General features: G+C 39.3%; 1 protein-coding gene across 1 annotated transcript in view; it reads right to left on the bottom strand.

Annotated features, from left to right (window-relative positions):
* The window catches only part of Mdfic2 (MyoD family inhibitor domain containing 2), a 116,768-nt gene extending 111,287 nt beyond the window's left edge, over nt 1–5,481 (bottom strand). The window contains exon 1 of the mRNA XM_038317941.1: nt 5,394–5,481. Coding sequence (XP_038173869.1) covers nt 5,394–5,481 — 88 coding nt within the window. The remainder of the gene's footprint in view (nt 1–5,393) is intronic.
* Between the last annotated feature and the right edge of the window lie 9,177 nt (nt 5,482–14,658).

Genomic DNA, 14,658 nt, shown 5'->3' with positions numbered 1-14,658 from the left:
TTTTCACCCCAATTTCTATGTTATATCAATTTCTCCTCCATGTAGTTTTTCACATTGGGGCCTATTTTCTCCCTGTCCTTGTTATGAGTTTTATCCAGATCTTGCTTTCCTTGCTGTGGGCTGCTGAAAAGATTCATTCTTTGCCCTTCTCCCTTCTCTTCTTCTACTTCCTTTTGAGCCTGTGGTTCAATATACTGGTTCTTATTCTCAGATCTGTAGGGCAACATGGAGTCAGGGTCTATCTGTTTGAAATGAAGTTGGAACTCAGCTAATTTCCCCTTCATTTTTGTTCATGCACAAACCAATAATGAGCTATCATGCACCAGAGAACATCCTTCTAGCTGCTCTGGTGGTGCGGCCCCCAGCAGCACTTTGTTTTCCTCCCATGGTGACTAGTCTTTTCAGCCTCCCCAAATCTACTCTTTTGGGAAATAGCTGATCTTTTCTGCTGCTTCTTTCCTAATATTGTCCTGTTCTCTCATTGTGTCAGAACAAGGATTCCTTGAGTGTGGTGCCTAGAAGTATTATTATAAAGTAAAATGTCCTGTGCTTTGGGATGTTTTCTATGTCTTCACTTGTATCTTAAATTGCTTCAGGAATAAGAGAAAAAATAGATGAAACATAGATACATATTCAGATAGATAGTTGGATAGATAGAGATGGATGGATAGAAATAGATGATAGATAGATAGATAGATAGATAGATAGATAGATGATAGATAGATAGATAGATAGATAGATAGATAGATGATAGATAGAAAAATATGTGTGAGTAGATTAATATATAATCAGTTCAACAGATACATAGACAGATAAAGATTATTTATGTAGTTAGAGGATTGATAGGTAGATACAACAGTAGACAGATGATAGGTTCATACATAACAACTCATAAATACATAGCTATCTATGTCTGAACTTTGGAAGTCTAGCATTTGTAGGTGGTACAAATTGCATTGGTAGACTTCTAGGTGAGAAAGGTGGAAATAAAATTTAATTCATGTTAAAATTAGTGCATTCCAATAGATGTTTTGTAAGCTCTGTTGATCCTAAGTATTGATAATAGCCCTGGGTGTGGCTTTATTCAACTTTTTGATGTCACCCTAGAAGCCATCAGGCCATTGACCCACATAAGGAGGCTCATGCAAGAGCTGTTAACCCTTCAGTCCAAATCAAATTGATTGAACCATCAACTCTTTGGAGGAGTATATTTCTTTTTACTGGGCTTTGCCGGCCTCATACCTTCTCTCCCATAATGGTTTGCTTAACAGATACTGATTTAGACTGCTTGAGTGTGGAGCTGTCCGAAGATGAAAATTTACAGCAGCACCAGTCTGGAGTAAGGTAGCAATGGTGAGTCTAGTCATGGTTGCCTGATCAGTAGAAGTCATGCATTCTCTAGGTACCCTTTGTTGACTACCCCAGTGGGTACCTGTTTCAGCCCTGCTCATACAGTAGAGAGAATTTACCAAGAGGTCTGGAGTGGGGAAACAGAGGCACTGCTCTAAGAGAAGTGTTTGTATTGCTTATTCAAGGTAAAAAGTCTTTCCTGAGCAGCTTGAAGCATGTTTTCCATTTCTTTAAAGTAGGACAGTAGGGAAGAAAGAGTAGAATTTGATTTGACAGAGTTAGGGGAGTTATGAATATAAATTACAAATAATAATAATAATAATTAATAATTGAATTTACAACTCGGAGACAAGTGTCTGATATTCTGTTTATAATTCATCAGTCCTGCAAGTTTAAACATGACCCAGATCCTTTTCAGCCTCAGTCCCTCCATCTGTAAGATGGGGCAACTCAATTACCAAGGAGGTTGTATTAGGAAACTAATAGAAGAGCATGAATAACCTGAGAAAATACACACACCACTTATGAATACAGACATTTTCGTGAGTAAGCCAAGCTCTCAAAAATACCGTTTTTCAGGCTTGAGACTTCAACTTGATAGATTGTTCCTGTTATGAGTATAAAGTGTCCTTCTCCATCTCTTCTGATTGATTTTAGTTTGAAGTCTATTTTGTTAGATATTAGGATAGCTATACCCACTTGTTTCTTAGGTTCATTTGATTGGAAAATTATACAGCAACTGATGGAACCAGAGGTAGAGAGACACATTGGAGCACTGGGCTGAGTTCCCAAAGTCCAATTGAAAAGTAGAAGGAGTGAGAATATGAGCAAAGAGGACAAGACCATGATGGGGACACCCACTGAAACAGTTTACCTGAGCTAATGGGAGCTCACCAACTCTGGTCAGACAGGAAAAGACCTAGCATAGGTCTAAGTCTCAACTAGACCCTCTGAATGTGGATGACAGTTGTATGGCTGGGGCAGACTGCAGGGCCGCTGGCAATGGCGCCAAGATTTATATCTATTGCTTGTACTTATTTTTTGCAGGGGGGGACCTATTTTCTTTGGATGGATACTTTGCTTTTCCTAGATGTAGTAGGGAGGGCCTTGGACCTTTGCCAAAGCAATGTGTCTTACCATCTCTGAGGAGTGGATGGGGGTAAGGTGGGGGGGGGAGGTTAGGTGGAAGGAATGGGAGGAGGGAAGGGAGTGGGAACTGGGATTGGTGTGTAAAATGAAAAAAAAGTTTGTTTTCATTTTTTAAAAAATAAAATAAAATTTAAAAAAAACCACAATTTTTCAGTCATGTTTTCAACAGGGCAAGAAACATAGAAACCATAGATGTTCATTCTTCACAGGATACACATAGTCTAGCACCAAGGAAGGAAATAAGGCCTGCAGTAGTTGAACAGCAAGCTATGGCCACAGATCTGGGAAGCAGCTGAGCTGAGATTTAAAGCCATGGATGACTGCTTTCAAATGCTGTATTCTTTCTGCTGAGCCCATTAGTGTCATTCCCCCTCCCCACCGCAACCTTTTTTTTTTTTTTTGCCAACTATACACTTTTTCTTAGGAGCAAAAATGAAAGACATTTATGTTCGAAACTAACTCATCCTGATAATTCCCAATTAAGATGTTGTCATCTAGCATCTGGCTCCATTTCCTTTTATGAAATATTGTAAACATAATTTGAGTATAGCTTAAATGAAGTGTCCAAATGGGATAAAAACAGGTCACCTGGGAAATTAGATCTTATAGATTACAAGAATTCAATGCCTAAGTTGTACTTAATGGACATAATTTTTTAAAGAGAAATCTCTGGAAATGATTGGTCTATTGGTTTCATCATTATTTCCACTTAAGTCTACAGTGTAGAGCAATTAAAATCAAAATAAATAATATAAACTTCATGATATACAGTAGCAAATGGCAGCTTCAGTTAATAGACTTAAGATTCACAGGTAAAACCTGGAGGTGGGTCTTTGACCTAAGTTCATATTCCCCTTTACCTTGTTTTAAAAAGATTGCATATAAAAGATTTTTGGGTAAAAATATCAGATAATTTTCTGGCCCTGAAACTTTTTGAAGATGTAATTTCAAAAATACTTTATGTGAGTATACCTGAAATACAATCTCTGGTGTGTGTGTGTGTGTGTGTGTGTGTGTGTGTGTGTGTGCGCGCGCGCAAGTAAAAATATATATACAAGTGCACATGCCTGTTAACGTGTGTGTATGTAAGGGGGGAGGAAGGAGAGGGAAGCTGAGGGGAGAGGGAGAGAGAGAGAGAGAGAGAGAGAGAGAGAGAGAGAGAGAGAGAGAGAGAGAGAGAGAGAGAGAGAAGGGACAGGGGGAGAAGCAGCCAAAAGTTGATGTTGGGTTTCATCTTCAATTATTCTATGCCTTAATTTTTGAGACAGGGCCTCTCATGGAGCCTAGAGTTGACTGGTTCAGCTAACCCAACTGTGACAAGCAATCCTCGGGGATCTTCCTCTTTCTGTCTCCTCAGTACTGAGTCACTGCAGGCATTTGCCACCATGTCTAGCTTCTCTACAGATATCAGAGATCCAGACTCTTGATTCTCCTGTTTCCATGGCAGACACTTGACCAAGCCTCCTTCCTGACCTCTTACGGAGAGGAGACCTTACTATTAATTGATTATTGCCCAATTGGATAAAAGAAATTATTTATTTTTAGTTGAACGCTTTCAAAATGAGGGTCGAGGAGGGTGGGATTAAGGATAAGATTAAGGATGACGTTTTACATTAGCATTGATTTAAACACAGTAGGAAAGCATTCTTTAGAGCATACATTTTGTGCTGCCAGGTGACTGAACCATCTTTTTCCCTAAACCTGGTGAGGTGATAGTTAAGCCCAAGTACTGTCAAGGTCTGTAATCAGGGATCCAGTCCCAGTTCTCACGCCTCCTGATTTTGCAAGTTTAGGCAAGTTCTTTGGACTCTTTAAGGCTCAGTTTTCTCATTGGTGAATTATTGATAATAACTGCTTCCTTGGTTGGTCAGGATGATTCAGCATAAACACCAATAAATGCCAATAAACATGCCAGTGTGGTTAATGCTATCAGTATTGTCTGGGGCTTGTATTACCTTCTCAACTTAGTCCTTAGACTCTTCTGTGACCTTATAAAACAAAAGCTGTTCTTTCACAACAAGACGGTTTAATGGCATTATGAGGAAGACGCATACACCTATTTAGATAAAATACCAAGTTGGTTTCCTTTAAGAGGCATGACGATGACCATGAAAACAAAAGGCTATAAAGACAGTCCTTCTAGTAACTCATCACGGGCTTGGACATATTTTCAGAAGCAGCACTAATTTGTACTCATCAAAGGAGAACATATTGATTTGTGTGTGTATTTCAAGCAGTGCTCTTACGCATGCTGGGCCTGTGGTCGCAGCACCCTCCTCTGGGGATGGTGGCTTCTTTAACTGCAGTGAATGGTGATTCTATTTGTAGGCATCCTTGCCGACAACACACCTTCCTTTCTGTGTAAGTTATTTAGTCCTCAAATTACACTGTCTTCCTGCAGCGAGGAAAACCCACCTCCAGCCCCTCCAGCCCCTCCAACCCCTCCAGCACCTCCAGCTCCTAAAAAGCAGTTGTTCTCAACTTTCCTAAAGCTGTGACCCTTGAATATACAGTCGCTCATGTTGTGGTGACTCCACCATAAATTATTTCATCAGTACTTCATAACTGTAATTTTGCTACTGTTATGAATGATAGTGGAAATATCTGCTATGCGGACCCAAGGGGTCGCAACCCACAGATTGAGTTCCAGCGACCCTGCTAAGTCTTTCGAATCGTGGAATCTGTTTTCCGCAACCCAAAGACTACAGACAGCTTCAATAGGGAAGGCCCTCAAACTGCATTTCAGGACACATGTGTGTTAAGACAGAAAGTCAGAATGCAGGTCTCCCTCGAGCCCCGGGGTCATGCTTGTCCCTCCAGAGGCATCATCGGATTGTAAACAAAAGTACCATTTTTACAGCAGAAGAGGCAAAACCCAGAGGATGGTGACTTACCTTCCTTCAACCAAGGAATGTTATTTTTGTCATTTTCAAAGTGCTCAGCCGCTCTTACTTTTATCTTTTCCAACTCAGTTTCTGACATCTGAGGGAGAAACAGAGTTTGTGACATAAGAAATGCATCGAAACCACACATTATGAGCACGGTTTTATGTTCGGAGACTCTTCACATACTATGGAAAAATCTCCTGTCTCCAGTGTTGGGAGCGCTGTTTCATTGAGCCTTCCTTCCCTTTGATCGGCTCGTGGTATTTTAAAACACTGACCGTGAGAACTCTGTGCTGTGCCGTGTTTCAGCCAGCACTTCAGCGCTCTGCAGCAAAGCCCGAGTACGACCTGAGAGCTCTTTGATATCAGTGAATAACAGACTCCTAATCAGACTCCGACTTGTCACAAATAAACAAGCATTTGGCTACTGTTTAGTTTCTTTTAATGCCGCACAGAAAAGTGTGCTAAACAGTAAACTGCACAGATACCGAGAACAACCCAGCACAGTGGGATCTTTTCAGGAATTTATTGACTAAAGTAAAGGTCTTCGTACCTAAGCAGGCTAACGTGAGCCCCCCGAAGGTGTCCAGGAAGCCTTTTGTGCACCTAAGGAGCAGAGCCCTTGGCCTTCAGTGCTCGCTTGCTGGGCAGGTTCTCCTCAGTTCAGCACCTTGGAGTACTTACCTGTGTATTACAGAAGGAAGAAGCCCGAGGTGTGAGAGTGGGGTGCGGTGCGTGGCAGCCTCCCTTCTCTCTGGGTGTCCAGCATTCCTCTACCCTGGCAGAAGTGAGCAGAGAGGCAAACATGCTCCCTCCCTGGGTGGTGCTAGATTTGTATGGCTGCCAGAATCATCCAACTTGCGGCTGAGAGTTGTTGTTGTTGCTTTTTTTTAAAAGGTAATATAAAGCCTGTGGTTTAAAACAATCAAACCTCCTCCAGGCTGACACTTATTTAAAATGACACTCTACCAAATAGGCTGCAAACAATGAATTCTTTTCCAATGCACAGAGTGACCTCCATCCCCTTCCCTTCCTACCCACCATTCATTACTTAGTATTAATATTAAAAGGTGCCTCAAGAACATACTGAAAACATATACACAAACTATTTTGTTTAAAAAAGAGATCTCTAAAGCTGAATTCCCCAGATGTCCATCCTCTGGCTGCTGTTTTGAAAATCATTTTTTTCCTTAACATTTTATAAGCAATAAGAAAACACTGAATTTTTGATTTTATCATTTTCAGGTATTCTCAAAAGGATTTGGTTACATCACAAAGAGTGTTAGCCATTACTTTCTTAGGTAAGGACAGCACTGTTTTTAATGAAAGATAAAAACCTAAACGTGTAGCCCTTAAGTATACATGATAAATAATTCACCCTTCCTGAAAGATGACTCATTTTCTTCTTTTTATTTTTTTAATTGTGGCAGTATTTGGTTTGAATCTTGAAGTGGTTGGCCCCTCTGATGAATTTGCCTGACACAGTTGTTTTCTGATTATGTAGCAGTCGTTTTTCCAACCACCTAAACTTTATTTCTTCATGCACTCTGCTCTTTGTCTTAGCACATTTAAAACTACCTTGATTTGCCAATTTCCACACAAATGCCAACTTTGATTCCCTACATTATGAGTAAGATAGATTTCAGACTGCTTAGGCAACCAGAGAAGGTCTTGAATGGTTAGATTTCTCTAGATGATTTTCTTTCTTTAGAAATGCCAAACATTTACTCCAACTCAATTGTGTGGCTGCTGTTTGGTCATTAACTGTAGACAGAGACCACTTGTTTGCTCCTGGCAGCCCAGACCCAAAATAATCACACAGAAACTATATTATTTGCAATATTGTTTGGCCAATAGCTTAAGCTCATTTCTAGCTAGCTCTTACATCTTAAATTAACCCATTTTTATAAATCTGTGTACTGCCACATGGTTGTGGCCTACCGGTAAGGTTCTGTCTAGCTTCGAACATCTGTCTCCTGCTACATGGCTTCTCCCTGACTCCACCTCCTCTCTCCTCCTCTCTCTCTGCTTGGAATTCCCACCTTGCTTTGTTCTGCACTGCAATAGGCCCAAGGCAACGTCTTTATTAACCAATGGTATCCAGCATACAGAGGGGAATCCCACATCAAATAACACTCCTAAAAGTTTTTCCTCACTGTGTTCTCTTACTCCTTCCTTGGATGAATTTTTAGATCTTTTTATCTGAATGTGATGTTTCCTTTGATTCACTTAGAGTTCTTGGTATGATTGGTTTCCATTTTAGTCTTTCTGGGAACCTCCCCTGTGTTCTCAATGATGTTATGAACTCCTACAGGATCAACTTCTTTGACAGTATTTTCTGGCTGTTGTTGAATACTTGACCAGCTCATTCACAAACTAAAGATTGTTAAGTTAATAAAAATACCACACCAAAAATTGATGATAGTGTCTTCTTTAATCCCAAAGTTGTAAAGTATGTTGTGAAGTGATATTATTTCTTCTATAATAGTTAATTTTGTATTAGTTTAAAGAAAAGTAAATCATCCATATTTGTCATGTTCTTGGGACCAGAGACACTTTTAGTAAATAATAATCATAGAGACTTTAAGCATTGAGAGATTAATACATTGGGTGAAGAAATTCAGGATGAAAGTATCCTCACAGAGGCAATGGAGGACTAGGACAGGAGTAATGGACTGTGGACATACCTATATTGTTAGTAGTATTCTTCAATTTAAATTATCTTCCTTTTAATTTTCAAAGTGGATTTGGGTCTCCAGTAGGTTCAAAAGTTGTGCATTCTCTGGATGGTAGGGAATCGTGGGAACCCATGTGGGCACTGAGGTGGCTAATTTTGGTTGTCAACTTGACTACTTCCACAATCAACTAAATCCCAAGCAACTGGGCACACCCACGGAGAGTGTCTTGACTGGATCATTTGAAGTAGGATGACCCACTATAACCTGGACTGTGTCACATTCTGGTAGCAATCACATATAAGGAAATGGAGGAATGTTTTTGTTTTTGCTTGCTTGCTCTCATTCTCACTGTCAAGTTCATCTTTCCTGCTGCTGAGGCATTCTTTTACTGATATCAGAACCTGTTTCTTTGGGATTCTAACCTAGACTGAAGACAAGCAGTTCTCTAGGACTTCCCAGGGACTCAGCACCAGCCTGGAACTATGAAGACATCCAGTCCTGTGGACTGAAAAACTACTAAACTTTTTGCTTTGCCATTGTGAGGCATATGTATTTAATTTATTTTATCATGCCATTGTGAGGCATATTTATTTATTTATTTTATCAGTTCTGTTCCTTTGATTAACCCTGACTTAAAAACCTATGCTCCCAAGTTGATTGTAAAACCTCTGTAGGAGGCTGGAATCATGTTTATGCATCGAATACTCAGTTCCAGTGCTCCCATGCCTGTTGTGGAGCCTCTGTAGGAACCCCAGGCTATATTTATTTATCTTATACTTCTGTCCAAACCACCTTCTGGCTTGCTGTCTCAGGAGAAGCCCATACTTCAAAAGTGTGTCCACACCCCTTGCTTTGCAGACTACAATGACTCTTTGGGATCCTCTTTAGCCTGTAATTGATCTTTAACTGTTCTTGATTTGATGTGTCCTCTGCTTGTTTACTTTTGCAATTCCTAATATTATTATGACCTGGTAGTATATTTTTCAAACTTTGGGATCCTTGAAAAGGAGTTTTTTGTTTTTTTTTTTTTTTTGCATGTGGAGGTGGGGGATCTAATTTATGAAGAGATATATTTTATAATTTCCAAATAATTAAATGTTGGTTAATACATTTTAAGTCCTGATGCCTGGAATTTTTCTTTTGTTTTATCGTTTTTCTCTATATCCTTACTACCCTTGAACTTTAGCTTTTCCTTCAAGTTTGCTTTTGTCATTGAAAATGGCACGATTTTTCACTTGACAACTCACTTGGAATCCTAGAGGTGCCTAGTATTTGCAACACAATGTCACTACACATAGAATTCACTTTTCTCTCCAACTTAACAGTCAGGATGAAACATGTGTAACAGGTGTTTGTTTCTGGCGTATCTGTTTCTATTATACTTCTTATAAATCATATTGAATGTTCCCTACTGATGCCAGGACTGATGCTGTGTGTTCACCTACCCAGTGACATGCATGGGTCACAGAATTCTCTGCCTGAGTAATGGAGTCTGATTTGGACTTGGATTTTAGTCTCTAAAGTGGGACTTAACCTTGGGATGAATGGGTTGAGCTCATGACAGGTCCATGACTGAAAATACAAAGAAACAAGTTGTCTGAAACAGTCAAGAAACTTCTGGGGCAACAGTAATCAAATCTGGAACCTCAAAGTGACAGGCCAGCCTCAGATGCCACAGGGAGCTGGGATCTCATCAGAAGCCAAGGCCAAGGAACATGTTTTTTGTTTGCTGACTTACTTGGATGGAGATAACATGAACATTCTCTTGTAATAATTTCCTTTGTTTAGGCTCAAAATATGATTCAGAAATAGAATCCTTGAGGACAAGTTGTCCATCAGAAAACAGATTTTTGCCAAGAGCAAAGTTATTTAAGGTGATCACATTTCAAGGTCCAGTTCCAGTCAGAATAGGATTGAACTGGGCAGTAGTGGCACACACCTTTAATTCCAGCACCCAGGAGGAAGAGAGGTGGATCTCTCTGAGTTCAAGGCCAACCTGGTCTACAGAACAAGTTCCAGGACTGGCTCCATAGCTACTGGGAAACCCTGTCTCAAAAAACAAAAACAAACCAAAAATATTTTAAAAAATAATAATAATAGAAGTTCCTTCTGTGAGGACCCCCACCCACAGAACATTCTAATTTCCCTAACAGGTGGATCCTGCCTCCACCCTATAGAGTAAAAAGTCCGAGCTCTTACTTGAAATCCCAGCCTGCTTCCCAAGAAAAGCTGTATAAACTCTGTCTTCTGCTCAGTTCTCTGCTGTTCCTTGTTTGAGCAGAAGCAGCCACCCTCCTTGTTTTTCTCCCCTCCCAATAGATCTCTGTGTGAGGTTTGTTACGCAGTGTGACTTTGTGTTATACTTTGGTTCCTGACTGCCAGGATATCTTTCCATCTGAGCTGTAACACTTACACTGAAATGCACAAAGTGCCATTTTAACAAACAAACCAGCAAAATCACCTGTGACTTTTTGATTGTTTCAGAATACCCCACATTATCTTTTAGTGCTGCTAGTAAGGCAACAAAACTCCATATGTAACGCAAGAGTATCAATCACTGTGTTGCCAACTTACATTATTGATTTTGAGGACTATAATGTGCAGAATAGAGATCTGTGATGGCTAATCTTGGTTGCCAGCTTGACTACATCTGAAATCAACTAAACCCCAAGCAGCTGGGCATGCCCATGATGGGCTTTCTTGATTAGACCATTTAAGGTAGGGAGATCCATTCTAAATTCAAATCATTTGAGGTCAGAAGACACACACTAAATCTGGGCCAAACCTTCTCATGGCAGTCCACCTGAAAGGATGTGGAAGAAGAAATATTTTTTTTTTTCTCTCACTGGAAAGTTCATACGTTCCACTGCCGGGGCATTCCCTCACTGGTGTTAGACTGTACCTCTTCAAGATTCCAACACAGACTGAAGACCAGATGAGATACCCATTCTCACAGGGTGACACAACTACCAGACTTTTTTTTTTTGCTTTTCCATTGAGAGATGGCCCTTGTTGGACTATCCAGATCACAGCTTGTAAGCCACCCTAATAAATCATGTCCATATGAATCTATAGATATGAATGTATATGCATTCTACCAGTTCTATTCCTCCAAAGTACCCTAACTTTGTTTTTTTGTGTGTGTGTGTATTTTAACTGTTTTTCAGAGCTTTCTTATGCAGTGTTTAGGGAAGTTTCCACTTTTCATATGTTTTTAATGTTTGCACTTTGCTGAGCTATTAGCTTCTTTACATTGATATTTTTCAATACATTTATGGCATTTTTAAAATTATTTCTTCAAACACTATTTGTTTGCTTTTTGTCCTAACTGCTTTTGCTCTGGAATTCCAATTAGTTAAATGTTAGATTATGTAATATTTTCAAAGAGGTCCCTTTGTTTTTCAGTTCTCTTTATACTTTAAGGAATATATTGATTTGCCTCCATGTCCCCAAACCTTTCTCTCTGCAGTTCCCTGCAGCTGGCATCATTTTTGTTGCTTTAGAATTTCCCTCTAGGCTTTGCTGTAATTCCTTCTTCTTTTGGTGGTTTCACAATGTCATTTATTATCATCACCCTTTTCCTTATCTTCTTTATTTTACTTACAGTTTAAAGTCATTATCTAAGGCTCCAACATCCTGGTCTAAAAGCAACTGATTTTTATTAATGCTATTTATTTACTTTCTAAAAATGTGATGCGTTTTTCAAACATCAACTTTTTAAATCTGTATACTGAACATTGTTGATGATATCTACTTTGAACCATGCGGTACTGTTTTGATAAATACTGAACTTGTCCTATCAAGGTAAACTGATGATGTCATATTTCAGTCCTATCAATTTTTTTCTCTAGTATTTCATGTGCTAAGTCCATCTTAATTCTTCTCTTGGGGTTGGGGGTCCTGGCTGCTGTGGAAAAAAAGACATGTCCTTCTTGAATGTCAACTAAATGCCTTCAAAGCTCTGTGATTTAGTGAATCTAAAAAACCTTCTAACACCATATCAGCCATGGCATCTGCACTCACAGGTGCCACATTGTACATTATTTTTCTGCTTTTCATCATTTGTATGAATATCCCATCCGTTTATGTGGGAAACATGCCTCCTCTCTATCATGTAGGGCTCCAAAATCTAGAACCAAACTATAGGCCATTCATAACCTATCTTCAGTCTTGTTATTCTTTCCTCAGCTGGCCTATGTCTCCATTTATATTGTACTTACCCATAGTAAAAAGATATGATGCCAGGTTAAGATCTGGAGTCAAGTTATAGCGAATTTGTTGTGTTTTCCAATAGGAATGTCTTCTTCCTAAGTTTGGGGTCGTCTTGTAACTGGAGGTATAAACCCTGTGTCATTTATTCCACCGTGAGTAATTGGAGCATATGCTTTTGTAACTAAATGAAACCTTAAGCAAAGGGTTTCTCATCTTTGAGGTTCCAATTCTGCCTTAAGTTTTTAAAAGAATCAGTATTTTTGAAAGCAAACCTTTCTTATAGTAAGTCCCAAAGAGTTAAGGTCCCAATTTAACCATGAATTATACATTAAATAGAAATAAAAATTTGCTTTAAAGTAACATTTAAGCAATTCAGTCCCCCAAATTAAATTCTGAGAAACAAGTAGCGGAATAGGAATGGAACTCAAGAAAAGATGTGTCAGTATGGTTTAAATATCAGATTGTCATTTAAAAGGGAGTTAGTATATTATTATCTTATGCTTAGTCCTGGCAATACTAGGATAATAAGATCCCTAGGTAGTCTGTACTTATTTCCTAGAAGTACTTTAATGGATTTCAAGGGTTATAAATAAATGCTTCCTTTCTGCTCTCCATCTGTCTATCTATCTATCTATCTATCTATCTATCTATCTATCTATCTATCACCTATCTATCTATCATGTGTGTATGTGTGTATGTGTAATGTGTATGTGTTGGTAGATATTTAAGCTAGGGCCTTATACATGCTAAATGCACACCCTACCACTGAGCTACAACCCCAGTTCATTAAAACTTAGAGAAACTCTCTGCATGTCACCTGTCATTGTTATTGAAGTATCCATGACAGATAAAAGCATTTACATAAAAGATGAGATCAAAGCATTATAAAGACAGGACATGTGGGGTAATCAAAACAACCTAGATCACCTGGGAAGAGGGACCTTCAACTGTGGAATTACCTCTATCTGATTGGACTATGCTCATTTCTGGAGGCGTTGCCTTGGTTTCTAACTGATGTAAGATGTCTCAGCTCAGACTGTGTGCCATAGTCCCTAGGTAGGTAGATCAGGAATATGTAAGAAAGATAGCTAAGCACTAGCAGAAAGAACAAGCAACTAAGCAGAATTTCTCCAAGGTCTCTCTTTTGGTTCCTGCTTTGAGGTTATCTGGGAGTGTGAGATGGAATAAACCCTTTCCTTCTCAAAGTTATTTAAGGTGATCACATTTCAAGGTCCAGTTCCAGTCAGAATAAAATTGAACTGGGCAATAGTGGCACACACCTTTAATCCCAGAACTCAGGAGGCAGAGAGGTGGATCTCTGTGAGTTCAAGGCCAGCCTGGTCGGTCTACAGAAAAAGTTCCAGGACTGGCTCCCTAGCTACTGGAAAACCCTGTCTCAAGGTCTGTTTTGTTTTATTACAGAAAAAAAGCAAGCTAGAAACGTCTCAATAAGAGATATCATTTGTGGATGCAACCAGAGGACATAAACAGAGCCAATTAAGGGTTTCTGACCTTGAGAGAATATCCCAGAGGCCAGCAGGAAGTGCTCCGTCAGTGAAGACACCCAGTGGTAGGTGACCTTCCTGGGCTGGGCAAGGGTAAAGGGCCAAGCAATGCAGAATGGTACTGACCTCAAAGGGTTTTTTTTCAGATGAAAGAAACTGACAACTTGAATCTGAAAAATAAATTTTCCTGTCATTCATAGAAATAAAGAATCAGATGTTCAATTAACATCGGTTATAGAGAATTCCTAATATATGTTGTTCTATAGAAACCTGAGATACACGAAGACTTAAAAAATATATAATAAAATCTAAGCCTTTTGAAAAAGTTAGGTAATTAGGATTGAACAGTACAGGACATTGTTCAGTCTTGAAAATGTGCTTTCTTGAGTTGATGTTCCAAATCACTTTACAATGACTTATTAATAAGGAGGTATTGATTTACAAGATTGTTACTCTGCAGCGTCTTTTGCTACATTTTCAGTAATTGCTTAATTATGTAAACTAATTGCTATTATTGACAGGTATGAAGATGCTTAAAGCAACGTGCTATGTTAGCAGTATGACCTGTCTGAACAGTTTGCCCTACTGTTACCATCTGGAGCTGCAGGTGTTTGGGGTCGCCTCTCTTGCTTGCCTGTCACCTTCTGTCAAGTCCTTTCTCATCTCCTTGACTGTCTTTGCTTTCATGGCTCCAGATCTTCTCACCCACACAGGACATGTGACCAAAGTCTTTCTCAGAGAATACTTGATCTTCTACTGACATCAGTGAAAAGTACCTTTTTTTAACCCCAAGAAGGGAAGAAAAGGGAAAAAAAAGGACATGTTATCTTGATCAATCTTTTCTCTAGACCACCTCTCATGGGTCAGCCACAAAGCAGG

This window comes from Arvicola amphibius, chromosome 2 (assembly GCF_903992535.2).
Source record: "Arvicola amphibius chromosome 2, mArvAmp1.2, whole genome shotgun sequence".
Classification (NCBI taxonomy): Eukaryota; Metazoa; Chordata; class Mammalia; order Rodentia; family Cricetidae; genus Arvicola; species Arvicola amphibius.
Note: the sequence above shows the minus strand (reverse complement) of the source record. Positions and strands in the feature narration are given on the sequence as shown.